Here is a 25,269-nt window from a genome sequence, read left to right as displayed (position 1 = left end):
GGATTCGCACAACGCAACGCACGACACGCACGACACGAGTGGCNCGGACCTGGAGGGATTTCGGCCGAGGAATTGCAGGTGGCCGTCCTCGAGGTCGAGGTGGGTGAGCTTGAGGGTGGCGAGGCAGCGGTTCTTCTCGAGGGCGAGGAACAGGCGCTCGTAGAGCTCGGTCGTGAAGCAGTGGCGGTAGTCCTGCCCGTCGAACGACGTCACCCGCGGGTCGTTGTCCTCTATCTGCACATCAATCAAACATTATTCTTTTTTAATATTTGGAACATTAACTATAGAAATAATATTACTAATTATTCATCTCTATTTATTTGTTTATTTATATTATTTGATTGATTTATTACCCGAAAGAACGAAATAAAGAACGAAAGCGACGGGGGAGTACGCGGGAGAGAATGTCGAGGAGGCCGGCGAGGGAGAGCCGGGCGACTTCATGTTCGTGGTGGCCGTTCATGAGGGCGAGCATGGTCGTCATCTGGTCCAGCAGAAAGGTCGATGGCGACTTGGTGCTGTCGGCCGCGATCTCCAGGCCGTCCCCCTCCGTGCCGAGGGAGAGCGAGGGCACACGGGTCGTCTTCGCGGCAGCGGCCTCGCCGTAGCGGTCGAGGAAAACCGGCGCCGACTCGCTGCCGCTCTCGCTCGAGGCGCGTTGGCGGGAGCGGCGCTTCTCCTCCTTCTCGCGCTCCTTTCGCTCCTTCTTCATCTTTCGATCTTCGCCTCGCTTTCCATCCTTTCCCATCTTCTCTCTTTCTGTGTCTCCACGGCACCAACGGCTCTTTTATAATTATAATATTTTTTAATTTAAAAAAAGATTAAGAGTGCACAGCTTTTTGTAATATTTTTTTTACATTTTCTTGTGAAGTGGCTCACACCTCTTCAGCTGCTGTCCCACAACTCTCTTCTTCTCTTCGCTCCTTCTCTCTTCGTTCTTTGGGGCGAGGGTGTCTAGTCCTGCTCCTCCTTCTTCTCCTGGCCCTCGTCGTCGTCGTCTTCGTCTCCCTCCTGCATATCAGAAGTCCATAGCGTGAGGTTGTCCCTGATGAGCTGCATGATGAGCGTCGCGTCCTTGTACTCCTCCTCGCCGATGCCGTCGAGGTGGTTGATGGCCTCGTCGAAGGCCTGCTTGGCGATCTGGCACGCCTTCTCGGGCGACGACAGGATCTCGTAGTAGAACACGGAGAAGTTGAGCGCGAGGCCCAGACGAATCGGGTGCGTCGACGGCAGCTCTGTGTGTCGACAAATAATGATAATTAGTAAAATAAAAATAATAATTAAGAACGAAAGCGAAAAGCAAGAACGAACCCTTGGCGACTTCGGCGGCGGACTGGTAGGACTGGAGGGAGGCCTCGGCGGCCTTCTGGCGACCCTCGCCGGACGAGTACTCAGCCATGTACCGGTGGTAGTCGCCCTTCCTGTGAAGAGGAAGAAAAAGGAAAAAGAAAGAAAAAAAGTGCTTGTTGTGAGCCTCCTGGCAACCAATCGCAGGTCTGCGCCACTCAGCGAACCAAATTAATGAATTTCCCCTGACAACGCAGATGCGCAATTTATCGCCAAAATTATCAGATAAATAAAACAAATAACAAGCAACAACACCGCAGCGTTATTTCACGAAACAAATAATAAGAGAATAATAAGTATTGCGTGGCACCCACGCTGGGTGCAGATCATCAAAGAATTAAAAGAACGAAGGATCAAAGAAGAACGAAGGGCGTGTAAACTAATCTTTACGAGAAGAGGGTGAGGTAAGTTAGGAAAAACGTACATCTTGTAGTAGAAGGTCTTGCTCTCGGCGTCCGAGGCGGCCGAGGGGAGGAGGTGGTCGTCGATGACCTTGAGGCAGTCGTTACAGATGGAGTTCATCTCGCCCTCGACCTTGTTGGCCAGCGCGCGAGCGTGCTTGATCCTCATCTCGATCTTCTCCGGTCGGTCCTCCTCCTTCTTGAGGATGGAGGAGACGATGCGCCACGTAGCCCTGCGCGAGCCGATGACGTTCTTGTAGGCCACGCTGAAGATGTTGCGCTCCTCGACGGACAGACCCTCACCGGTCTTCAGCGACGCAGCGACCTTCTTGATGGCCGCCACCATCTCGTCGTAGCGCTCGGCCTGCTCGGCGAGCTTGGCTTCGTAGATGTTGGCCTCGCGTTCGGTCGTCATTTTTCTTTCTGAGCGGTGGTGTGGGGCGTGAGGGGTGAGGTGTGTGCGGTTTGTAGTGCGTTGGCGCGACTGAGAGACAGAGAAAGACAACAACGCGCAGACTGGCGTGGCCCCAGAAATAAAGAGACAACCGCTGGTTGCGGAGCAGCAATTTATTAAAAAGAACATAACTCGAATTCCAAAAGGAATGTTTGCAGTATTTGAAGCAAAACCCCCCACATCATGCACCCTGCTTTACCCCTATCCAATTGGTCTTAGCAGACACCCCAGCTGACCCTTCACCCCTCAGCCTCAATATACAGGAGTATATAACAGTGTTATAGCTCCCAATCTTATTTGCTATCCTTGGCTGTTATGCATCACTCTTTTGCACTTAGTGAAAACTCAGCCCATATTGCCCCCAGTGCCAATCACATGTAGTGGACACTCCCCTTTGCCCTCAGTTTGGTCAGACCAGAGGAAGTCACACTGTCTGATGGTGTTGTGTGCCATGGATACCATCTCCAAACTTCCTTTGCCCATCCACAACAACCACAAGTGCCAGGAGTTTCAATTCCAGGCTCATCTTCAGCAAGCTACCTAGTGGCAAATGGGTGAGTTTTCCTCCACCATCAGCCTCTGAAACACCCTGGCTCTCAGGGTACACCACCTCCCCTACCAATCTTCTCAACTGCCTCAAAATTGCTTCTGACAAATGGTTGAAAAGAAATGTCACTGCTGTTGTCAAGGGAAGCCAAAGTGGTCTCTGTGGCTGCTGTAAACAGACTACTGGTAGTAGGCAGCCTTGGTCTTGTCCTGGAGGAGACGCGCGGCGTCAATGGCGCCGTAGGTGAAGATGATGCTTGCGCCCGCCCGGCGCAGGCTCAGCAAGCTCTCCAGCAGACACCTGACAGACCACACACACACGCACACACCTGTGTAAGCCGCGTCATGCATTGTGTCGTGCGTCGTGCGTGCGTTGTCGATGGCGTACGAGTCGTAGTTGAGCCAGCCCTGGGCGGAGGCGGCCTTGAGCATGGCGTACTCGCCGCTCACGTGGTAGGCCGCGATGGGCAGCGCGGTGGCCTGCTTCACCGCCAGGATGACGTCCAAGTAGGGCAGACCCGGCTTCACCATCAGCCAGTCCGCGCCCTGCGCCCCCCCCCCCATACAACCCATTACTCTTCCGCGCGTGCCGTGCGTGCTGTGCGTGCGGTGCGGCGTGCGGTGCGTGTCGTGCGGCGTGCAGCGTGGTGTCGTGCCTCGGATTCGTCGAGGTGGACTTCGCGAAGGGCCTCGGTGCGGTTGGCGGGGTCCATCTGGTAGGTCTTCTTGTCGCCGGCGCGCGGGGCCGAGTCGAGGGCCTCGCGGAACGGGCCGTAGAACGACGACGCGTACTTGACGCAGTAGCTGCAGATCGCCACCTGCGTGAACCCCCTCTCGTCCAACGCCTGCGCTCGACACACACACACACACACACACACACACACACACACACACACACACACACACACCACACAACCGCACACGCACGCAACCGCACACGCACACACGCGAACGAGTGTTGGCTGAGAGGTGTGGAGGGGGGGGGCACGACGACGCGGTACCTTGCGAATGGCGCCGATGCGGCCGTCCATCATGTCCGAGGGCGCCACCATGTCGGCGCCGGCCTCGGCCTGGGCCACGGCCATCTTGCACAGCAGCGGCACCGTGATGTCGTTGTCGATGATCCCCTCGTCCGTCACCTGCGTCCCACCCGTGAGTGTCGCGCGCGCGCGTGTGTCGTGTGTGTCGTGTGTCGTGTGTCGTGTTGTGTGGCAGACGTACGTAGCCATCGTGGCCGTCGGAGGAATAGGGGTCGAGCGCGACGTCGGTGATGACGAGCAGCTCGGGCAGCTCCTTCTTGAGGGCACGCACGCAGCGCTGCAGCAATCCCTCCGGGTTCCACCTGCAGCGCGTACGACACGACACATGACACACGACACACACGACACACACGACACACACGCACCACCGTGTACGGCTGGTCAGCCACGGCGTGCCCTATACATCATCATCAGCAGGGCCGGCGGAAGACGTACGACTCGTCACCGGTGCGGCTCTTGACGGTGTCGTCGAGCGCAGGGAAGAGGGCCACACCCGCAACGCCCACCTCGTACGCCTCTGAAAATAAAAACAATACAATTAAAAGAAAAAACAAATATAATTGTCCGTCCAATAAATCAGCGAAAGATATTTAGATTAAATTTCATAAAAATATTTAACGGCATAAAATTAGAAAATCAAAAATATAAATCTGACGGTCGGGGGTACCTTTGGAGATGGCGACGATGTGATCGATGGAAAGGCGGTAGCAGCCGGGCATAGCGCCGATGGCATCCTTCTTGTCGGTGCCCTCCTGCACGAAGAGCGGCAGCACGAGATGCTGTGCGCTGAGAGACGTCTCCCGCACGGCGGCACGGAGTGCCTGGGTGCGTCGGTTGCGTCGCGGCCGCTGGGCCAGATCGAGCACGGGCGCAGTGGTGGACATGTCGATGTTGAGTGTTTATAGATCGGATGAATGAATGGCAAAATAAAAAGGCAACAGAAGGCACAACGTTGAATCAAAAACCGGAGATTGTATTTCTTCTAACGTTCCACGGTGGTGATGTTCTTCTTCAAGAACGTGCAACGCGTCTTCATGGTGTAGTACGGGGGTGCAGCGTTGTTGGTTGTGGCGGGGGGCAGCCCTGGTTGAGCAGACAGGCCTCGGCGCTGGATCTCTGCTGGTGAGTTAGAGGACCCCACCATCTCCTATCTCTCTTTTTCCACGCGCCTCGAGAACGCCTCGAGAATGTGTGATGGATGAATCCCGTGTGTGTGTGCGTGTGGCTGAATTTGGTGATCAGGATCAGTTCAAAAATTTGGAGGTGGGAGAGTTTTCTTGGGTCTTCTTTTACCCTTAGTGGTTGTGTGCGGTTGTGTGTGTGTTGTGTGTTGTTGTGTGTTGTGTGTGTGTGTGTCGTGTGTGTCGTGTGTGTGTGTTGTGTGTGCGTGTGTGTGTGCGTGTGTGTGGAAGCGGTAAAGAGAGGGGAATTGCGAGAGCGGTGATGGAAGGTACGTGTAGCAGAGGTGGAGCAGATACCACAAGAACAGATGCCACCCTCCCCCTCTTTGCCATAGTTACCTGTGTGCGCGACATAGAAGAGAACACACCACATCATGTCCTGCACCACGAGGAAAACGTCAGCCTACCAATCGCACACACCGCACACACCGCACTTGAGCGTACCGTTGATCACCAGAAGACAGTTAGCTTCCACTTCCACGGGTCGTCCGCACACACGCGAGGTTAGAACACGCGCATGCAGACAAGATGGCGGACGTGCACGCACCCTCCCCCCATTGCTTGTCTGTCAGTGTGGTGGGTTCACGCCACGATGACGGATGCCGGCGGCAGTACGACTCCGCGTCGCTCGGCCTGGCTCCTGCGCTCGGCCTCCGTCTCCTTCGCCTGTTCGTCGCCGCCTCGCGCCAACGCAATCCACTAAGGGCGGAGAGGAAACACAACACAGTGTAAACGAGCGTGTGCGATGATGCGTGTGCGGTGCGTGTGCGTGTGCGGTGGTGCGTGTGCGGTGGTGCGGTGGTGCGGGGAAGAGGTAGGAACGTTGAGCCAGAGAAGGGCAGAGGTGGGGTGAGTCTGGACGGCCTTTTGGAGCAACTGTCGGACTCCGGCCTCGTCGCCTTCGCGCATGCGCACCCGGGCGGCGCTGCAGAGTGTGCCGTGTCAGTCAACACAAAGAAAGGCCCTAAGGACCCCGTCCAGCGAGGTGACGCACTTGAGCCAGACCACGTCGAAGGCCGGGTTCAATCGGAGAGCCGCGTCGAGGAGGGACCTGGCCGCAGGGATGTTGCTGCGCCCGAGTTCGAATCGGGCGACCCTGTTACGTCGAACCGAGCGAAGAAGAGAAAGAAAGAAGTGGGAACCGATGAGCTCGAGAGAGAGAGAGAGAAAGAGAGAGAGAAGGCGGGGGAGTCGAAAACGAAAGAGAGGGAGAGCGTACGAGAACGAGAGGAGCGTGTAGGCCGGGACGATCTGCAGCACGGCACGCTGGACGGGTCCTCGCTGCGTCGGGTGCAGACCGGCCAGCGCAGACTCCAGCAAAAGGCCGTGCCATGCGTAGGACTGCGCCGCACGCGCACACCCGCAATCGAGGGTTAGGTTGGGCTGGGCTTGGCTGGGCTGGGCTGAGTCGACGAAGTGTGGGTACGGACCATGGGCGCGGTGTCGCGAATGACCTTCCGGGCGTAGGGGTGAAGGCTCTGCAGCTGCTGAGGGAGCGGGGCTGCGGCGGGCGTGGCCGCCACGTCCGAGAAGCAGCGCGAAAGCAGGTCCACCACTTTCTGCACGCCGGCGGCGCCTTCGATTCCCTGACGAAGCGCGACGTACCTGGAGAGCGAAGGGCGGGTGAGACCACGACACGACCAAACGACACGACACGACCAACGTCACAGCCAAGTCAGGGGAGCGCTGAGTCGTGTCACGTACTGGTGCCAGATGGGCAGGCGGTCGGAGGCGGTCGGCAGGGCGGAGAGCGCGGCCTCGAAGGCAGATCTGGCCGTGGAGGCGCCGTACAGGCTCTCGAACAGGCAAAAGTTTTGCCACAAGTGCACGTTCCGCTCCGGGTCCTTCACTGCTGTGCGGCGACCACACACGCACACACGACACACGCACACACGACACACACACGCACACACGCAAGAACACAACAGTCGAAATGAGAACACAAGGCAATACCACAGCAGTGGAGGAAGAAGGGAAGAGGAGAGAAGAGAAACTCGAGGGCGCCCAGTCGTACCGCTGGTGGCGGCCAGACGCAGCGGGGCCTGGCCCTCGGGCGCGGGCAGGTGCAGAAGCGCGTGGAAGACCGAGCGGACGGTGGCGAGAGGCAGCGCGAGCTCCTTGGCCCCCTCCGGGCCCGGGGTCAGGAACTGGCCGACCGAGCGGGCGAGCACGTCCAGCGCGGCGGCCGGGCTCTTGCGGACCAGGGCGAAGAGCGCGTAGGCGTGCCAGCCGGCGAACTGGTCCGAGTAGCGGAGGACGAACTTGTTGAGGATGAGCTCGGCGTCGCTGTGGTTGCCGGCCACCTCCTCGATCCACGCGTAGACGATCCACAGCTCGGCCATGGTCGGGGTGGAGCGCAGGTACTGCTGGCACATGAGCCGACACGCGTCGACCTCGCCCGTGTTCAGCTTCAGCAGCAAAAAGTTGAGCTGCGCCACCATGCGCGCCTTGGCGGCCAGCGCGCCGCCGGGGGTTGCTGACGTGGCGGCCACGGCCGGGAAGAGGTCCACCACGCGGCGGAGGGCGTCGGCCAGGCGCTCCAGCCGCGAGGGAGCCGACGAAGAAGGTGCGGGACCCGACGATGAGGCCGCGGCCGGGTGCGCCAAGACGTCGCGGGCGAGCGGGCGCCAGTCGATGAGGAAGACCTGGTGCGGGAAGCGCATGGCGCGGTCGGGCGCGGACGGCAGCCGGCGGTGGGCGAGCAGGTAGACGTAGGCCAGGGCGAGCGCGCACCGATGCTCGACCGTGAGCGCCGCCATGACGGCCCCCGCGTTGGCGGCGGGCGACGCGGGGGGCTGGTAGACCTCGGCGTCTGGTCCTTCCGACGCCGCGTGCGGGTCGGCGGTCTGGAAGAGGAGGTGGTGGAGCCGCGCCAGGGCTGCGGCCGGCCGGCCGGCCTGGGTGTAGGTGTGGGCCAGGAGGAGGATCATATCCAACACGTCCCGCGATTGCGATTCGTACTGCTGCTGCTGCTCGGCGTTGCCCGAGGTGAGATCCAGCTCGGCCAGCCTGCCCAGCGCGCGCTCGCACATCAGCGCCCGCCCACGCACGTCGTCGATATGGGCAACATATCTGAGGGCGCCAAATATAGTAAATCAGCTCACATCACACACAACATATAAGACGACGCACACGCACACGCACCACCGCACACACGCGCACACGCGCACACACGCACCACCGCACACGCACCACCACACACGACAATTTCACACACAGTGGAGGGACGTACATGCGCCACATGAAATAGGACCGAGGCAGGAAATTGACGGCGCTCTCGAAGAGGTCGCGGATCTCAGTGGCCGACGGGGTTCGCTCCTGGTGGAGATAGAAGTGGAGGTAGGCCTTCCACAGCTCCTCCGACGTCGCGTTGGCCTCCAGTGCGCGGGCGAGCACCACCAGCGGTCGCTCCTTCGCCGCCCGCCTCTCCTCCTCCGTTGCAGCATCGCGGCCCTTCGCATGTTGCTGCGCGGGCAGAACCGAGCGTCAGCAGTTGGCCATCTCACTCCAAGCACACACACACACACGACACACACGACACACACACACAACACACACAGCCACTATAGAGAGAGAGGTACCACGAAGGCGTAGTTGAGCCAGCCGGCCACGTTGTGCTTGTTGGCGCGGATGGCCTGCTCCAGGCTCTCCAGCGACCGCTCACCGTAGTACCGGCTGCTGCTGTCTTCGCTGGCGGCATCACCAGTGGCGCTCATGGCGGCGCTGATTCCGCCGCCAGGACCGGGCTGCCTGCTAACGTTGGCATCGTCGCCGCCGCTGCCGCCGGCCTCGTCGTCGCTGTTGTCTTCGAGCACCGGCACAAAATCGCGGCCTATCGTGCTCAGATCCAACGCTTCGCCGGCTGCGGCAGCACGCTCCCTCGCGGGACTCACGCGCTGCTTCTTGTTCGGCGGCGCGCTTGCGTCACGACTCGAAGGACCGCGCATAGCTGCAATTCCGCACGACCAACCAACAATCAAGCAAGTAAATACGCGGTGTGTGAGCAATGAAGAATCATACGCCATGATGTTGGCCAGCGGAGACATACGTCGAGCGGGCCTGGATTGTCGCCCGCGGCGGTTCGTGCGCTGTCGGCCTTCGAAGGGGTTGGCGTGTGACGCCCGAGCGCTCAGGACGGCGCTGTGCGGGTAGGACGCGTCCGACCGCCGCTCGTTGATGAGGTCCACCAGGCACGACAAGGGGTCGACACCGTGGGTCTCCTGGACTTCGCGCAGCAAGTCCTCCTTGGAACCGGCGCCCACCTCCTCCGCATAGCTCGCCAGATCCTCCAACACTTCGGCTTCTGCACCACACAGCAACTCGTCAATAAAGACACGACACGCACAACACACGCACGACACGCACGACACGCACTACACCCACGGGGTGTTTGACAAGGAACAGGCGGAGCGCACTAGTGGGAGTGGCATCGCGTAGGTGCTGAAAGGGACATTCGTCGTCATTACATGTTCCGTGCAGTTCGAAGGCGCACAGGTGGATCCAGGGATTGATCTTGTGCGAGTACGTCAGGCTGTCCAGGCGCAGATCGTACTGCGGACTGTTGTGTGGGCCGATGCAAGGTGCGACGTTAGTACACACGCACACGCACCACCGCACACGCACACACCACCGCACACGCATGGGAGGCGGGTGCTCATGTGAGACAGTACCTGAGACGCCACGAGCGCAGGCACTTGAGAGGGCTCCGATAGCCCGGTATGGGGGAGACCTGGCGGCTGGGGCGGCTGGCCTTGGTCTTCGGTCGGCGGGCGTTGGCGAGGGCGGTGAACTCGAGACCCTCCATGTCCAGCTCAAATCCTGCACACACGCATTCAAGAAAAAACCGTTAGCGCTCCCTTGGACCAAAAACACACGGCGCAACCAACGACACGACACGACCAGCGACACGTTCAGTCGAGGTGCGCACCTGCTGCCTTGGATGTGGTGGAGTGGTCCTTGGGCCACAGGAGGCTGGGCAGTCGGGAATAGACGGCGGAGGGGATGAGCGAGGGCACCAGATGAAGCGGCAGCACACAACGCGACTGGAGGGAGACGGGGAAGAGGTGCTCCTCGGCGCTCTCCACCTCGAGATCCACGTTCATCGCGCCGGCGGTGGCCTCGGCTGCGTGGCCATGCGCGCCATTGGCCGTCGCCTCGGCCTCTTCCTCCCCCTGGTCGCTCCTCTCCTCCTGTTCCTCTTCGTTCGACTCCGATTCGTCTTCGTCTTCCTCTTCGGCTTCGCTTTCCTTCTCTTTCTCTCTTTCCTCCTCCTCTTCTTCTCGCGCCTTCCGCCTTCGTCGCTCCTCCTCTTCCTGTTGTTTCTCTTCCATTTTCTTCCTCTTCTTCTTCATCGATTTCTCTTCTTCCTCCTTTTCCAGCTGTTGCTTCTTCAGGGCCTCCTCCTCGGCGAGCCGGCGCGCCTGGAGCTGCTGCTCGCGTTCCTGGTTCTCGCGCCGCAGCCGCAGCAGCCTCTCCTTCTCTTCGTTAAACTGGCGCAGCAGCTCGGCGTGCTCCTTCTCCTTCTCGCGCTTCTCCTTTCGCTGTCTCTCCTGCTCGAGCGCTTGGGCCTGCTGGGCCTTCTCCCTCTCCACGCGCTTCCTCTCCCGCTCCAGCTCGCGGCGCAGACGCACCAACTCCTCGTACTCCTCCTGCTTCACCTTGACCAGCTCCGCCTGCTCCTGCTCCTGCTCCTTTTCCTCTGCCTTTTCTTCCTCTTCCTCCCTTCTCTTTGCGTGCGCTCGTTCCCTTTCCCGTTCCTCCTCTTCTTTTCGCTGCCTCTCCCGTGCGGCCTTTTCCTGTTGCTCCTTGGCCGAGCGCAGCACCGCGGCGCGCAGGGCCGCCAGCTCGTCGATTGTGCTGCTCGTTGTGGCGGCTTGCTGGGTATCTTCAGCCGCGTCTGCAGTCGGTCAAGCGCAATCGTCAGTCAGCATTGCGGGGTGGCGAGCTGAGGGAGAGAGAAAGAAAGAAAAGGAAAAGGAAAAAGCAGGACAAAGTCGCACCGGCGGCGGTGGGCGAGGGCATGTAGCTCGCAGCCGCGGGGCTGTCGGGGCTCGTGGCCATCTCGTTGGAGATCTTCCACTCAACGTAGGCCTCGGCCAGTCGCACTCGCGCGGACTCTAGCGAGCGCTTGAGCTGCTGGATCTGCGCACGCTTGGTCGCGAGATCGCTCTTCTGCGCCGCCACGCGCGCTCGTATCTCACCCTGTGCGTAAGGGCGCGGAGCGACACACACAATGGTGGTCAGCCAACATGTGTCTCTCCTGCTATGTAGGGGGGAATCAATCAGGCCAACATGTACCTCCTCCTCGACGCATGTCGAACGCATCTCTTCAATGACGCGAAGCTGTTCGCGGAGAACGTGCGCTCTCTTGTCGAGATAGGCTCGGCGGCCTTCCGTGTCGGCGAGCTTCTGTTGCGACTGTCGAAGGAAAGGGTAGGAAAAGGTGAGGAAACGAAAAGAAAAGAAAAGACGGTTCGGCAGCCACACCGCGGAAAGTGAGTAAGCGGAGTCGTACCTCCACGAGCGAATGCTCGCCGTTGAGGGCCGCTTCCTGGCGAGCCTTGAGCGCATCTTCCTTTTCCTTCACCTTACGCCGTAGCGCGGTGACAAACGCGTCGTCTATTCCTTCGAGATCGGACGGCAGGAACTGCGAGTGCTTGCTCCCTGTTCCTGAATAATAATAATAATAATAATAATAATAATAATAATAATATAGAACAGCGCGTGTTAGGCTTCCGCAAAAGCACGCCATGGAAAGAGGGGAGGGAAGCGGCATACCTGCTGCGGCCACAACGGCGCTGGCCGAGGCGGACGTTCTGTCCCGTTCGGCGAGCAGGCTGCGCAACCTGGCGAGCTCCTCGTCCTTCTGCCTGAGGAGGTCGTGGTGCTGTTGATTTGTGTTTCCTTCCCTTCGGGCCACCGTCTCCTTGGCTTGCGCCAGAATCGAGTCGAGCGAGCTGCTCATCGAAGAGAAGTTCTGGCGATGTCCATTTTTGATTGGTGAGGCTGCTAATAATAAATAATAAATAATAATAAATAATATAAAATACAACATAATCAGAAGAAATATAATAATAATTTATAATAATACATAATAAGAATAAGAAGAATAAGAATACCCTTTGCTGCTGCATGTCTTCCATCTCCGAGTCGAGGTCCATCTCTTCCTCGCCGCCCACAGCGAACGGCGGACGCGTGGCGGGCCATTGAGCGTGCATGCCCGCATCTGATGTCGGGCGGTCAGTGTTGGAATAAGGGCTGGCGGACGTGGTGTGCCACCTTAAAAGCAAAGGGGAGGGACGTCGTACCCATAGCGCCTGGTGCCGGGTAGTACGGCGGCGCGCCATACGGAGGCGGCGGACCATAGGCGGCTCCGTAGGTCGGCAGATGCTCGGCAGGCCGCTGTGTGCCCCGATAAGCAGGGCCTGCGGGCTGGTAGCCGGGCGGCCACCCACTCGCTGCATAAACGAGGGCAACGCTTAGCGTGAAGACTGCAGCGGAGATGAAATTGAACGAAACGTGGCGACGTACGCAGAGAAGTAGTGTGCGGCTGCTGCGAGGCCAGGGCGTCAGCGGCGGGGTAGCCAGGAGGCGAACCATATCCGCCCACACGCCCACGACTGCCTGCTTGAGCGAAGTTGATTGAATTCAGTGGACCAGTCACGCGCGGCTCGGGCGTGATGCAACATACCAGCGAAGGTGGTGTAGGCCGACAGCGGCGGCGGCTGCTGCTGCTTCTGCTGCTCAGCCTTGGCGGCAGCCTTGGCAGCTCGCTTGCGCTCTCGTTTTTCGCGTCGCTCGAGCTCCCAGCGCTCTCGTTCACGCTCGCGCTCCATTTCGACCTCTCTTCTCTCGCGCTCGCGTTCCCTCCGTTCGATCTCGCGTCGTTCGGCCTCTCTCTTCTCCCTCTCGCGCTCCCGTTCTCGCCGTTCGCGTTCCCTACGCTGCTCGTCCCTGCTCTCCTTGTGCCGTCGCAGCAGCAGAGCAAAGTCGTCCTCCGGCGGCGGCTCGTCCATGTCATGCGTGTAGCCCTTGTTGTGGAATTGGCCGCGACGCGGCGCTTCTGGTTGCTGGTGCGGCCGCGACCACTCGGCACTAAACGGAAAAGTGGGTGAGTGAATGTTGTGTGTGTGGTGTGGTGTGGTGTGGTGTGGTGTGGTGTGTGACAACATGCACGGTCCGTGCGTACCGTTTGGTATTGGGGCTACACTCTGGAGTGGCGTCTTTGACTGTCGTGGGTCGGTTCTCCGCAGATGGCGACGAGTGCTCCTTCGGCGCTGGGCTCGACTGACGGACGACGTGCGGTTGCTGTTGAGGTGCAGGATCCTTGGGGGCAGGGGCGACGCTGCGATCTTCTTCATCTGCTGTCGCATTCGTAGCAGATGTGAGTGGTGACGATTGGCCTGCTGGCTCTGATGGCTGCTCGCTTCCTTCGGCAGACGTGGAACCGCTACTCGAATCGCTCTCCATTTCGTTCTCTTGGCCTTCACTCGCGTTGCCATTTTTTGACGTAGAATCGGACTCCTCCATGCACTCCTGATTTTCATCGTTGCTGGGCGATTGATCAGTCTCGATCCTCTCGGCTGGCGTATCCGCTGGCGGCGTAGCAGCTTGCTCCTCTTCATCTTCATCTTCGTCTTGCTCTTCTTCCTCATCGCTATCGTTTTGCTCCTGCTTGATGGCGACCGCGCCGTTCGCTTCAGCCACCGCGTCGAGAGCGAGGGCAACTGCGTCCATGGATGTCGTCGTGTCGAGCACCGATGTGGTGGGTGCAGATGTGGATATTGTTGCAGGCTCGGAAGGGGTAGAGCCGCCTGCCGACACTGGGGCCGATGCCGACGCCACAGGAGAGGAGGAATCGCTGGGGGCTTTCGCAGGGGCTGGCTTCAGCTTCATCATGCTCTGGAGTGCCATGGCTCGAAGCGCCTCCAGCGAAGATGGTAGCGTGAATGATGGCTTGGGCGGTTCATCTTCGGGAAGTTCGCCCTCTTCCAATTCTCCATCCTCTAGATCATCCTTCTGCATCGTGCAAGCGATCGCTTGTCAAGGCCAATTTGAATCAGATGGGCAGGACACGCGTGCGCTTGAAATACACAATAACAAAAAAAAAGAAAAAAAAAGGCAAATCACAGATGGACAGGTCGCGGCTGGTGTTCGTGTACGGGACCCTCAAGCGGGGCCACCACAACCACCACCACATGACCCATCCTCCTGGTATACGACCCTGCACGAGTTTGAAATCATCACTGTATTATTAATGAAATCAATTCAATACAAAATATCAATTAATCGTGATCTCGTTCAGGGAGCTCTCGATTCGTTTGTGCAGGACGAACGAGGGAGGAAATGCGTCTCGTCGTGGCACCGCCCTTCCGTTCGGTGTTCTTGTTGCCTCGCTCGCTCACGACGTCAGCCCTCCTCGCCGGCGCCTCCTCCGCGCCTGCTCCCACATTGCCTCAATTCCCCACGCACCACCGTATCACAGGTTCGTCTCGTGCACCACCTCACACGTTTCTTGTGCGTGTCGTGCGACACGGCACACGTGTGTTGCAGATCGTGTGGTACTCATTGGAGACGTCTTGCCACCGCACCTGTAGGAGAGGTGTGGGCCGTCGATGAAGAGATGCTGGCGAAGCTGGACGGCTTTGAGGGCTGTCCCATCTACTACGAGGTACGCCCCGTGCATGCCAACGCCTCGATTCTCGTGAGATCCTCACGCGAGGTATCATGGTCATCATCATCATTACCATCATCATCAGCGCCTTGCCACGGAGGTCGAACGGTTGGAGGAGCCCGGAGCCAAGGCCACGGGGGAGTACATTGAATGCTTCGCCTACTTCAAGAAGACCATCGATCCCTCCTTCCACGAGCTCGTCGCCATCCCTGAGTACCATCCAGGTGCGTGTAGTTGGTCATGTCGTGTCGTGCTACAAGCATTTTTCTTCTTCTTTGCTCATAATTCAGCTGAGGCCTGCTTCATCATCCAGACCCGCTCTACGTGCCGCCAGAGAAGAGGCCAGCTGACTGGAAGAAGTATTATATATCCCAAGACAAGACATCCTGATCGCTCTACCACCCTCTGCCTCTTCTTCTACTTCTTCTTCTTCTTCGACCGTGTGCTGTACATGTGGCCTGTCTGGCCAGCCCGATTGCTGCGTCTGGTGCGATGCTCGCGAGGTTGCGCCGTCTATACAAGGGCGCCGCCCAGCTTCATGAGCGTCGCCATCACGTTGGCAGATACGGGCATGTCCATCTTCTCGCTGTCCACTACATGTAGAGAGGGCGACGTAGAAGAAAAAGATGACGGTGAGCGACTACGAAAGAAAGCTTTCGCGAAGGGTGCAGTGCGAAGTAGAAGAGACTCTGTTGATACCCTTCCTGTGGTGGTTCCTCTGATGTCGTTCGCTCTCTCGGTGCTGCAGGTACTCCTCCTCTGTCCTGTGCTGTGTGAGGCACAGCTTGCACTCGAAGCAGCCTCTGCAGAGATGATGGTAGATGCGTGGCAGGGAGCTGGTTAGAGCCGTTGAGGTGAACGTGAAGAAGAGAGGTGGCCGTACAGCTCAGGCTCTTCCTGGAGGTAAGGGTCCTGCACACGAAAGGGATCAGGAATCGGGAATGATGAATCATGATGAGACCAAATGAAGCTGACCTTATCGATGAGAGGCTGGTCATCTCCCTCTGTTGGTTCCACTTGCAGCCGGTAGTCCTCCTGACTCTGCACGCGCGTAAGTGATGGCTTAGCGGAGAAAATGGAGATTGGCGCACCCCAGACAATGATCCTCTACGACGCACCGCGGACATGATGATCTTCTCTCTTTGTTTGATTGTGTTCTCTAAGAACCATTTTCACGAGCCTGAAGTAGGTGGTGAGGGTTCGCTCTCGCCATGACGAGATCTGGCGAGAGTTTTCCATCTCATTGAAAACCGAAGGAGAAGCTTCCAAAAAACGCAGATTTGCACAAAGCTGTCCCTTCGAGAACAGGAGATAACAAAGGTGTTCTCCAGGACTTTACTAGCACAAGCCACCTGGCGTTTGGAGAACCAGGCTTGGCTGAATGCAGACTTGAATAAATATTTATAATATTATAATAATCACAAAATGTGGAAATATAAATACTTAATTAATAAATTTTGTGCCCATAATTTTGTCTCCTGCGTCTGTACAAGATGGAGACGACCCGCGCTTTGTTGGCTCTCTTGAGCGTCCTGGTTTTGCTGGCCTTCGTTGCTGCGACCACGGCTGCGAAGTCCTCCACTTCGTTCGACGCCTCGCTCCTGCCCGGCAGTGACTGCCCCTTCTGTGGCAACTGTAGCAACCACAACACCGTACCCCCCCTTCTCTTCTCCTCTTTTCCCCTTCTTTTCTTCCTTCAACACCACCTTGGGGGGCTTTGGGCGGGGGGGGGGCTACCAGTGCGTGCCCAAGGCTTGTGGCGGCTGCCCGACCTTGCTGGCCGCCTCGCAGGCGTCGAGGGCTCTCATCATGAAGGTCAACTGGACGAGGCACGACTACGCCTGGGGCTTCCAGGGCGAGGTCCTCAAGATGTACACCGTACGTCCTTCCCCTCTCCCCACCACCCACCACACTCACGTCTCATTGCGGCCATGCGCTCATGCCACGTCGACGCACGCGCGCATGTACAGGGGTCCAACACCCAGCGGGCCGTGGGCGTGCCGCCTCAGAACACCAACAGCCCGTGCTTCACCACCTGGCTGATCGGCCAGTTACGTCACGACCCTCGCTTTCTGTGCTGCCTCGCACGCGTGTTTGGTGTGTATGGTGGTGTGGGGTGACTCACCGTGTGTCGTGCTGCGTGTTGTGCTGGCAGGCCCTACATTGTGGCGATGGTGTACGCAGGTGAGCAACCGCCCGTCAAGTTCCAGCCGGCCGGCCCCGACGCCCCCGAGTGCTTCTTCATCCCCCTGGACCAGTGCCAGTACTTCAAGCTCGAATCGTACGCCCCGCTCCGCTACGTTGGGCCTGGTTGGTTCTTTTTTTTTTCCACCTTCTCTAAAACTCTTCATTCTTTTAGGCTGCTCACCCCTGCCGAGCAGAAGATCCTGAGCCAGTACTCATAGAAGGAGCCGTTTGTGTGCTTCTTCTGGCCGCACCCCATTGTACCTTTTACCGATTTTTTTAACTTTAAACTCCAGACAAAAACCATCCATAATGTTACAACACATACATGATGAATTTGCCAACCAAGGCTCAAGAAACTTGAGGGAAGAGCGTAGTGTCTCAGTTGTAGTTGCTGATTTTCAACTTTGTTGACACAAAGGTTGATGTGCCAGACTAAAAAGAAATGAGGGGTGCAATTGCAATAAAACACATTCACAACTTGGTGGAGGTGTCTGAAGGCTCTTGGTTGATTGCAGTTGTGGCCCCAAATCATGCCTGAGGGGCTAACTTTTATTTGAATGAAGGGCTACCAGCTCCCTCAGAGTATGACTGAGCATGCTGCCAAGAATATCATTTTGTATGATGACCTCATCAAACATCCTTGGTTGTTCTTGGCCTTGTGTAGCTTGCCCACCACCCTCATTCAGAACATCCACACTGCAGTAGACAAAACACAAACGAGCCCCATTGTTGGATCCACTCCTGTGCACATTCATTTTGTTAAGGCCATGCTTTTCTTGTGTTTTCTTGGCACCCCCAGGGGTGTCACAGTGACGAAAAGAACGGGAACAACTCTGTACAAACAAGCAACAACCACCACGCTCAAAACTTCTTGGCGTAGTACATGTCACGGAGTGTGGCATCATCATTGCGTCGGGCGTCAATGACAGCCTTCTTGCGGCGGCCGCTCAGGAACTCCTTCTTGCTTGATGTGCGCATCTTGAAGAGGGTCTTGGCCGTCGTGTCGCCCAGGCCCTCCAGCGCGTCCTCTTCCCTGGCCTTGGCCTTCCCCTTACCGCCGCTCGCACCGGACGTCGTACCGACCCGCCGCAGGCACTGCCGCAGCTCGTAGTCCAGCTGGTCCGTCAACCCCAGGAAGTTGGCCTGTTAACAGCAAAATATACATCATCAATCACCGACCGCACATCATGACACACGACACACGACACACGACACACGACACACGACACGCAACACACGACACGCGGCGCGTGGGGTGTGTACGTGTTCTTCCATCTGGGTGTCGGTGTGGGCGGCGCGTTTCATGAGCCGCTCGGAGGCGAAGAGGTTCATGCGGGCCTCCATGAAGCGGCCCACCTGGGCCTCGCGCGCGGCGCGCTGGACCGACGCGAGCGCGAGCACGGCCACATCGGCCTTGGCCTCCGTCTTGTCGCGCTTCGTCGTCACCCGACGCGTGGCCGTAATCACCCGCATGCACTGTGTCCACATTCCACGCATGTGAGAATGTAGATAGGGACCAATCTCCATTGACCCGCGATGACCGCGGTTTCCGTGCAACCGGTGTAAATTACCTGCATTCCGTCCTTGCAGGTGTAGTGGATCTGCACCTGGAACGGCGCAGCCTTCAGCTCAGTCGCCATTTCCTGCGAAGCCAAACGATTCGGCGTAAGCACACGACACACGCACGGCACACACGACACACGACACACGACACACGACACGCATGGCACACGGCACACGAACGCACACGCACCTCCTTGATGGCGTAGGTGAAGGTGAGATCGGTGTCGGCCATGGCGTTGCCCACGTCGTATTCGAAGAAGGGCGTGACGGCCTTCCTCTCCTTCTTCGCCTTCTTCTTGGTCTTCTCCGCCGTGGGCAGCGCGCGCCAGCCCAGGTACCTGTAGGAACGCGCTCTCGGGTCAGCCACAAGCCTTCTTGCCAGAGGAAAAGGGAAAGAAATCGGAAGAGCAAGCGAAGAAAACACGCGTCACACGTGCCTGTGGGCAAAGAGGCTGGTCTTGACGTTGGTCGCGATCACCGGGTTCTGCGAGATGACCCTGATCTGGCGCACCAGCTCGAGCGGATTCACAATATTGACCGTGCCTGTGTCGCACAACACAACACACAACACACAACACATGACACATGATACGCGACGCAAAGTTTAGCTCCGAGAGAACGAAGAATGCGACGGTCGGGGGCGGGGGAGTGATCAATACCGGAGGTCATCTCGGCGCAGCGGCTGAGGCAGTCCATGGCGCAGTCGGAGCCCTCGATGGAGAGCACGTTGATGGTGGTGTCGTTCTTCTTGGCCAGGCCGCCCACGCGCGTGTAGAACTCGGCGCCCCGCTCCTTCTCGGCGCCCTCGAGCGAGCCCACGCCCACGTTGCTCAGGCCGTCGGTGCACACCACCACCTCCGAGCGCCGGCTGTGCGACGCAATGGCCACCGCCAGCAGCAGCGCCGGACCCAACGCCGTCGCTCCATTCCTAGGAATGCATTCACATTCCACGAATAAGATTATTAATATTGTTTTCCAAATATGGATAAATAGAATATATAATGGCTAAAAAGAAGGAAAAAAGAGGATGGGAGACGCACTCTTGGAGTTGGGCGACCTTCTGGGAGACATCGTCGAGGGACTCGGCAATGGGGCGCAGGGCCTTGGTGTCCAGGTCGTGGCCCACCTTGAGCAGATCGTCGAACTCGCCCAGTCGGTCGCCCGTCACCACCTTGCCCCCGCTCGACCCGTCGCCCACAATCGTGACCTGTTCGACACAAAAAATAATAACATTATAATTCCACAACAGAATAATGTTGTGAATATGAACAGAAAAAAACACATAAAATAGAATCAGTGTAAAAATGTGAGAGAAATATTTAGATTGGGTGTGAGGGGTACCTCGTTGTTGAAGGTGATGAGGACCACCTTCTTGTTGGGACTCTGGACCTTGAGCCGCTGGAGGTGGGTGTCGACAGCGGCCTGCATGCACTCGAGCCGCGAGATGTACGACGCGTTGCGGTTCTCCCGCGGCATGTACTGGTACGAGTTCTCGGCATTGAACGACGCGTTGATCTCCTTGTTCTTCTCCTCCTTCGACTGTGCGCGCATCATATGATGAGTCACATGCGTGCGCGTGTGTGCGTGTGCGTGTGCGGTTACCTTGCCGCCGCCCTGTCGGAGGGCCTTCCATTCGTTCTGGAGCGCTGGTACTTCGGTGGAGACGCACATGGACCCGCTGATGTCCATGCAGAAGACGATGAGCCCTGTGTGACGGTGAAACCAAAGCCCGCCGCGACGAGTCAGAAGAACACACGACCGCACACAGGCACGTACTGCGGGAGGCGGCTTGGCTGCGGTGGTGACCGACGACGAAGACGAGGAGGAGGAACTGCCGCCGCCGAACATGTCCATGACCTTGCCGAAGAATCCCGACTTCTTGGGCGTCTTCCGGCCGGCCGCCGCCGCGTTCTGCACCGGAAGGCCGGAGACCACGATCTGCTTCCTGTAACTGTCCTCGATCGTCGGATCTATAGGAATCGAATCGGAATGAAATTAATCCCTGTTCCATGGTTACCATGCAACCATCGCGTTATGTAACCTACGATTGGAAAGGAAAAGAAGGAGAAACATGTGGTAACCGCGTACGTACCATAGCAGTCGACAAAATGGTTGCTGATGAACTGCACCGTGAAGGCCGACTTGCCGACGCCGCCGGAGCCGCACACGACCAGCTTGTACTCGACGCCGGTCCGGGGCGTGATGCGCAGCAGCTCGTGCACGGCCTCGTCGACGTTGACCCGCGTCTTGGCCGAGCTCTCGAAGAAGGGCATGCCGCAGCTGCGCGCGTACTCGAGGCCCTCGTTGCGCCCCACCTCGCGCTGGTCCCCCTCGAGGTCCACCTTGTTGCCGATCAGCACGATGGGCACGTCGTCGACGTCCTTGATGCGCAGGATGAGATCGCGGATGTTGCGGGCCTCGTCGAACGAGTTGCGGCTCGTGATGGAGTACATGACGATGAAGCACTGGCCCACGCGCATGTACTGCGATCGTTGGGCACACCCGCCATGAGTTCACCAGGCGCACACGGCACGCACATGGCACGACACGCACGCAACGCACGCACACGCAACACACACCATCGCACACGCACGACACGCATGCAGAGGTGCGAGTTCTGGGTTACCTGATCGCGCATGCAGCTGTACTCCTCCTGTCCGGCGGTGTCGAGCATGTCGAGCATGCACGTCTGGCCGTCGTCGGTGGTCTCCCAATTCTAGCAATACGTGCCCAGAAGAGTCAGCACTCGTGCACGAGACACACACAACACACAACACGACCAACGACACGACACGACACGACACGCGCCATACCTTGCGTGCCAGGGATGCCATGCTGGAGTCGAGGTCGAGCTCCTGGAAGTCCTCGTCCTCCATCTCCTCGGGGCCGGCATAGACCAGCTCGCTGCCAAAGGCCAGCGCGCCGCTCTCCCCGCCTTCGTCGTTCGTGGCCTGGGCCTGGGCCTGGGCCTGGGCCTTGGGCTTGGCCGGCTTGGCCGAGCCCTTGCGCTTCCGCTTGCTCTTCTCCTTTTCCTCGGCGACGACGACCGGCTCTTTGCTCTTGGCCTTGAGGCTGATGCCCAGCTTGATGGTGGTGGTCTCCTTTTCCTTTTCCTTTTCTTTGTCCTTCTTCTTCTTGTTGATGGCCTTCTGCTCCTGTTCGAGGGCGCTCTTGGCCTTGGCCTTGCACCACTTGAGGAGCACCAGCCGGTGCTTGGCGCTCTCGACGCCCATGCTCTTCAGCACCTCGTGGTCAAAGTCCTCCACGTCCTCCAGACCTTATGGGATGACGTCATTATTGTTGATAATAATAGAAGAATATATATTCGTGAATGAATACAAGCATGTTAATACGAAACAAAAAAATAAATAAATAAAAAAGGGATTCTAATCAATTTTACCGAAGTGGTTGTCGACGAGCAGGCTGGTGTAGGTGCGCACGTCGTCGGCAGGCAGGTCGATCCCGTCGAGAAGCGCCTCCCACCTCTTCAAGGGGTCCACTGGTACGTCCATGGCCGGTGCTTCTTTTTCTGTTTACGCGAGAGTGTGGCAATAATAACGTTCTAGTCGCCCTTCGTGCTGTGTTGCTCTAAAAATAGATAACCACTGCCGGCATGCCACGTCAGGTGGTTCGTTTTAGCCGAATGACTCCTTTGATGAAACGCAATGGTTTGTTGAGATCAATTTCGAAACACGTTCTGCACGAATGTAAGGAGGAAAGTGATGAGGAAAACCTTGAGAAATCAATTTCTCCAGCTGAAAAGGGCGCCAACGGACACATAGAACGACAGCTCGGCTGGATCAACATTGATTGGGCTTGTTGCTGATCTGGGCCGACTTCCACAGGTTCGATTCGTTTGCCCTCTTTCCCTTTTATCATCTTTCACCAAAAGTCTTTTTTAAACAATCATTCGACTCTCGCCACACAACATGTTCTGTCATGACCTCTTGGCAACAATATATTACCTGAATGAATATGTTCCTCATTTATATACTATTTATTTCCCATATTCTCTTCTTCTGTTCTTCCTGCTGACGTGGCGTGTAGAACCTTGAGTGAGCATGTTTGCATCTAACCGACGCCACGCTTCGACGTGCAAACCACAGCTTCATTGGCCACTACTACAGCAGTCAAGAGATGATGACAACGCCGACGACGCCGTCGCCCAAGGCGACGAGGGTGCGACAGAAGATCAGGCAGGCGCACGAGGGCCGCTGGGCGCACCTGAGCCTGGCCAACATGGGCCTCACCTTCTTCCCCGTGCCCAAGACACACGGCCCCGTCGAGTCCACCATGGACGAACGCGAACGCGAGGAGCGCGAGGAAAGGTATCAACACCGCACACACGCGCACACACAGCACGACACGCACGGTGACAAGTGCTTCGTGTGTCTGTGTGTTGTGTGTGTATGTGTGTGTATGTGTGTTGTGTGTGTGTGTGTGTCGTGCAGAGAGTTGTTGAATCAGCTGGAGCATCTGGAGAGTCTGGACCTGAGCAACAACGACCTGTGCCACAGCGCGTTTCCGTCGGTCAAGCGCCGCAGCAACTCGTTCTCGTCGCCGCTCAACGCCATCTCCGATCCGTTCAGCATGTGGTGGGACGACGATGACGACGCCGGCGGCGGCGGGCAGCATCACGGCCATGGTCGCACCCACTCGGCCGACGCCACGGCCACGGCCACTGCCGCATTCCTCGCATCGCTCGCCCTGACCGACCCCGTGCCGACCCCGACACGCCATATTATGTTGACCACGACATCAGAGACATCGGGTGAGCTGACATCAGCAACAGAGTCGTCGCCGTCGTGGTCGTCGACATCGTCGCCGCCGGCCTTGGTGGGGTCCTTCTCGACTTCACCCTTTCTTCCGCCGACCCCGCCGCCTTCGCCCATCACCTCCTTCGGCCTGGCCACGTCGTCATCGATGTCATCATCATCGACATCGACATCAACGTCGACATCGTCATCGTCGTCGACACATTTACCGCCGATGCTGCCGTCGCTGAAGAAGCTGAACCTGCGCAACAACAACCTGGACCGGATCCCGCGCTACGTGTGCTTCATTGCCTCGCTCGAGTCGCTGCACATCGAACTCAACGGCCTCACCGCGCTCAAGGGCGTCCAGTTCCTCACCCACCTCACCGAGCTCAACGCTCAAATGAACGAAATCGCGGTTCGCACACGACACAATCAACGACACGACACGACACGCGCTGATGTTAATGAATGGTATGTGGTGGGTCGCGTCCAGGGCAAGGTGCCGCAGCTGGCGGCGCTGTCGTCGCTGCGCACGCTGATGCTGGGGATGAACCACCTGACCGTGGGCGGCCTGCCCAAGCTGCACCATCTGAGCCACCTCGCGGTGCTCAAGCTCAACGACAACTCGCTCGGTAAGGAGACCCTCAAGCTCGCCTCGTCGACTTCGGCCCTCGCCACCCCGCCCTCCTCGCTCTCCTCGTTGTCGTCGTCCACGTCCACGTCATCATCCTCGTCGTCGATGTACGCCAGTGCCACGTCATCATCGTCGTCGATGTACGCCAGTGCCACGTCATCGTCATCGTCGTCGCCGCTGTCGCTGTCTACGTCGGCGCTGCGTTCGCCGTCGGCCACATCGCCGGCGCCGTTCATGCCTTCGATGCCGTCGACATCGATGTCGCCCTCGCCCGATTCGTCGGCGGCGGCGTCGTCCCTGTTGGCCTCTTCCACGTCGGCCTTTGCCAACCTCATCCGCAAACTGCCGCGCGATGGCGTCCTCGCCGAACTCGTTCTCGGTGCGTGCGTGCGTGCGTGCTGTGCGGTCGTGCGTGCGTGCGTCACGCGTGTGCGGTCGTGCGTGTGCGGAACTGACTGGGTTGTTGGTCCACACAGGCGGGAACTACCTGGGGCCGACGGTCCCCGAGAACATCGGGCAGCTGGGGAGCCTCACGCACCTGGACCTGTCGCGCAACGGCATCACGGCCCTCGGCGAGGCTCTCTTCGGGCTCACCCGCCTCTCGACGCTCGTACTGAGCCGCAACAGCCTCGCCCAGCTGCCTCCGCTCATCGGCCAGCTCACGGCCCTCACCTGCCTCAAGGTGGCGCCCCGACACGACACGACACGACACGACACGACACGACCAACGACACGACCAACGACACGACCAACGACACATTCTAATGTGGTGGTTGACTCAAGATGGCGGTTGACGATGGATTGACTCCCCCCCAGATCGACGGAAACACGCTGACGAGTGTGCCGGAGGAGGCGATGCGGGCGCTGACCAATCTACACACGCTCGAGCTGCAGCACAACCAGCTCGAGCTCTTCCCCCTCTGGTACTACTCCCACTACCACCACTACCACGCACACTTTGGCTCGTGGCGCTGACACGCACCACCGCACACGCAGTACAATCTACCTGGCCCGGCACTCACTGCGGGAGCTCGACCTGGCGCACAACTGCATCGACGCCTTTCCGGTGCGGACACACACACGACACACACACACACGACACGACACACACGACACACGACACACGACACACGTCTAGGTGTTTGTTGGTGTTGACACGCGTGGCAACCAATACAAGTTGGAGGACGAGGTGCCGCGCGAGCTGGGTGCGATAGAGGACATGACGCGGATGACGCGCCTCGGGCTGCAGTACAACTTCTTCGGGCGGGTGCCCGAGTGCATCGCGGCCGTCGCCAACCTGGTCTCCCTCGAGCACATGTACGCCGCCCAGCTCGTCACCGACCGCCTCTACATCGGTACTCTCACGCCCGCCCTTCCATTCTTTTTATTTCTATTTCTAGTATTAATAATAATAATAATATTAATGTTATAGAATTTGTATATTTGTGGAATAATAATTTTTTGTTTATTTTATTTTTGGATTTAG

General features: G+C 58.2%; 9 protein-coding genes across 9 annotated transcripts in view; 3 read left to right on the top strand and 6 right to left on the bottom strand.

Moving 5' to 3' along the window:
• ACA1_258340 (non-specific protein-tyrosine kinase) overlaps positions 1-712 on the bottom strand; it is a gene marked incomplete at both ends in the record, with an annotated part of 4,153 nt that extends 3,441 nt beyond the window's left edge. Inside the window, 2 exons of the mRNA XM_004333548.1 lie at positions 37-234; positions 395-712. Of these exons, the coding sequence (XP_004333596.1) occupies positions 37-234; positions 395-712 (516 nt within the window). The remainder of the gene's footprint in view (positions 1-36; positions 235-394) is intronic.
• A 242-nt stretch (positions 713-954) lies between these two features.
• Positions 955-2,163, bottom strand: ACA1_258330 (uncharacterized protein; the record flags this gene model as incomplete). Its single annotated transcript, XM_004333547.1, has 3 exons — positions 955-1,235; positions 1,312-1,421; positions 1,772-2,163. The coding sequence occupies 3 exons, from the start codon at positions 2,161-2,163 to the stop codon at positions 955-957; spliced, it is 783 nt and encodes a 260-aa protein (XP_004333595.1).
• Positions 2,164-2,928: 765 nt separating this feature from the next.
• Positions 2,929-4,672, bottom strand: ACA1_258320 (deltaaminolevulinic acid dehydratase; the record flags this gene model as incomplete). Its single annotated transcript, XM_004333546.1, has 7 exons — positions 2,929-3,049; positions 3,137-3,294; positions 3,426-3,593; positions 3,750-3,887; positions 3,970-4,090; positions 4,224-4,305; positions 4,456-4,672. The coding sequence occupies 7 exons, from the start codon at positions 4,670-4,672 to the stop codon at positions 2,929-2,931; spliced, it is 1,005 nt and encodes a 334-aa protein (XP_004333594.1).
• An 879-nt stretch (positions 4,673-5,551) lies between these two features.
• Positions 5,552-13,705, bottom strand: ACA1_258310 (IgA-specific serine endopeptidase; the record flags this gene model as incomplete). Its single annotated transcript, XM_004333545.1, has 21 exons — positions 5,552-5,668; positions 5,792-5,894; positions 5,964-6,065; positions 6,189-6,310; positions 6,400-6,574; positions 6,674-6,821; positions 6,984-8,041; positions 8,202-8,434; positions 8,551-8,918; positions 9,018-9,272; positions 9,385-9,527; positions 9,640-9,787; positions 9,897-10,865; positions 10,969-11,170; positions 11,267-11,386; positions 11,484-11,632; positions 11,747-11,945; positions 12,088-12,194; positions 12,277-12,393; positions 12,660-13,063; positions 13,158-13,705. 21 exons carry the CDS (start codon positions 13,703-13,705, stop codon positions 5,552-5,554), a joined length of 5,787 nt encoding a protein of 1,928 aa, XP_004333593.1.
• A 395-nt stretch (positions 13,706-14,100) lies between these two features.
• Positions 14,101-14,992, top strand: ACA1_258300 (AIG2like family protein; the record flags this gene model as incomplete). The annotated part of the gene is given in 6 exon segments (XM_004333544.1): positions 14,101-14,182; positions 14,298-14,453; positions 14,566-14,639; positions 14,728-14,866; positions 14,933-14,966; positions 14,977-14,992. 6 exon segments carry the CDS (start codon positions 14,101-14,103, stop codon positions 14,990-14,992), a joined length of 501 nt encoding a protein of 166 aa, XP_004333592.1.
• Positions 14,993-15,155: 163 nt separating this feature from the next.
• On the bottom strand, positions 15,156-15,769 carry ACA1_258290 (uncharacterized protein; the record flags this gene model as incomplete). The annotated part of the gene is made up of 5 exons (XM_004333543.1): positions 15,156-15,235; positions 15,342-15,445; positions 15,526-15,554; positions 15,618-15,683; positions 15,761-15,769. The coding sequence occupies 5 exons, from the start codon at positions 15,767-15,769 to the stop codon at positions 15,156-15,158; spliced, it is 288 nt and encodes a 95-aa protein (XP_004333591.1).
• A 366-nt stretch (positions 15,770-16,135) lies between these two features.
• Positions 16,136-17,047, top strand: ACA1_258280 (uncharacterized protein; the record flags this gene model as incomplete). Its single annotated transcript, XM_004333542.1, has 5 exons — positions 16,136-16,294; positions 16,434-16,520; positions 16,613-16,665; positions 16,798-16,923; positions 17,002-17,047. The coding sequence occupies 5 exons, from the start codon at positions 16,136-16,138 to the stop codon at positions 17,045-17,047; spliced, it is 471 nt and encodes a 156-aa protein (XP_004333590.1).
• Positions 17,048-17,690: 643 nt separating this feature from the next.
• ACA1_258270 (Ras subfamily protein) lies at positions 17,691-21,904 on the bottom strand (the record flags this gene model as incomplete). The annotated part of the gene is made up of 15 exons (XM_004333541.1): positions 17,691-17,879; positions 17,913-17,972; positions 18,093-18,305; positions 18,401-18,472; positions 18,583-18,730; positions 18,824-18,935; positions 19,052-19,320; positions 19,433-19,599; positions 19,734-19,931; positions 19,995-20,098; positions 20,165-20,362; positions 20,485-20,875; positions 21,019-21,108; positions 21,206-21,669; positions 21,793-21,904. The coding sequence occupies 15 exons, from the start codon at positions 21,902-21,904 to the stop codon at positions 17,691-17,693; spliced, it is 2,787 nt and encodes a 928-aa protein (XP_004333589.1).
• Positions 21,905-22,529: 625 nt separating this feature from the next.
• ACA1_258260 (dual specificity phosphatase, catalytic domain containing protein) overlaps positions 22,530-25,269 on the top strand; it is a gene marked incomplete at both ends in the record, with an annotated part of 4,735 nt that continues 1,995 nt past the window's right edge. The window contains 7 exons of the mRNA XM_004333540.1: positions 22,530-22,720; positions 22,844-23,564; positions 23,643-24,162; positions 24,260-24,465; positions 24,600-24,706; positions 24,780-24,849; positions 24,922-25,100. Coding sequence (XP_004333588.1) covers positions 22,530-22,720; positions 22,844-23,564; positions 23,643-24,162; positions 24,260-24,465; positions 24,600-24,706; positions 24,780-24,849; positions 24,922-25,100 — 1,994 coding nt within the window. The remainder of the gene's footprint in view (positions 22,721-22,843; positions 23,565-23,642; positions 24,163-24,259; positions 24,466-24,599; positions 24,707-24,779; positions 24,850-24,921; positions 25,101-25,269) is intronic.

This window comes from Acanthamoeba castellanii, assembly GCF_000313135.1.
Source record: "Acanthamoeba castellanii str. Neff unplaced genomic scaffold scf7180000084769, whole genome shotgun sequence".
Lineage (NCBI taxonomy): Eukaryota > Discosea > Longamoebia > Acanthamoebidae > Acanthamoeba > Acanthamoeba castellanii.
Note: the sequence above shows the minus strand (reverse complement) of the source record. Positions and strands in the feature narration are given on the sequence as shown.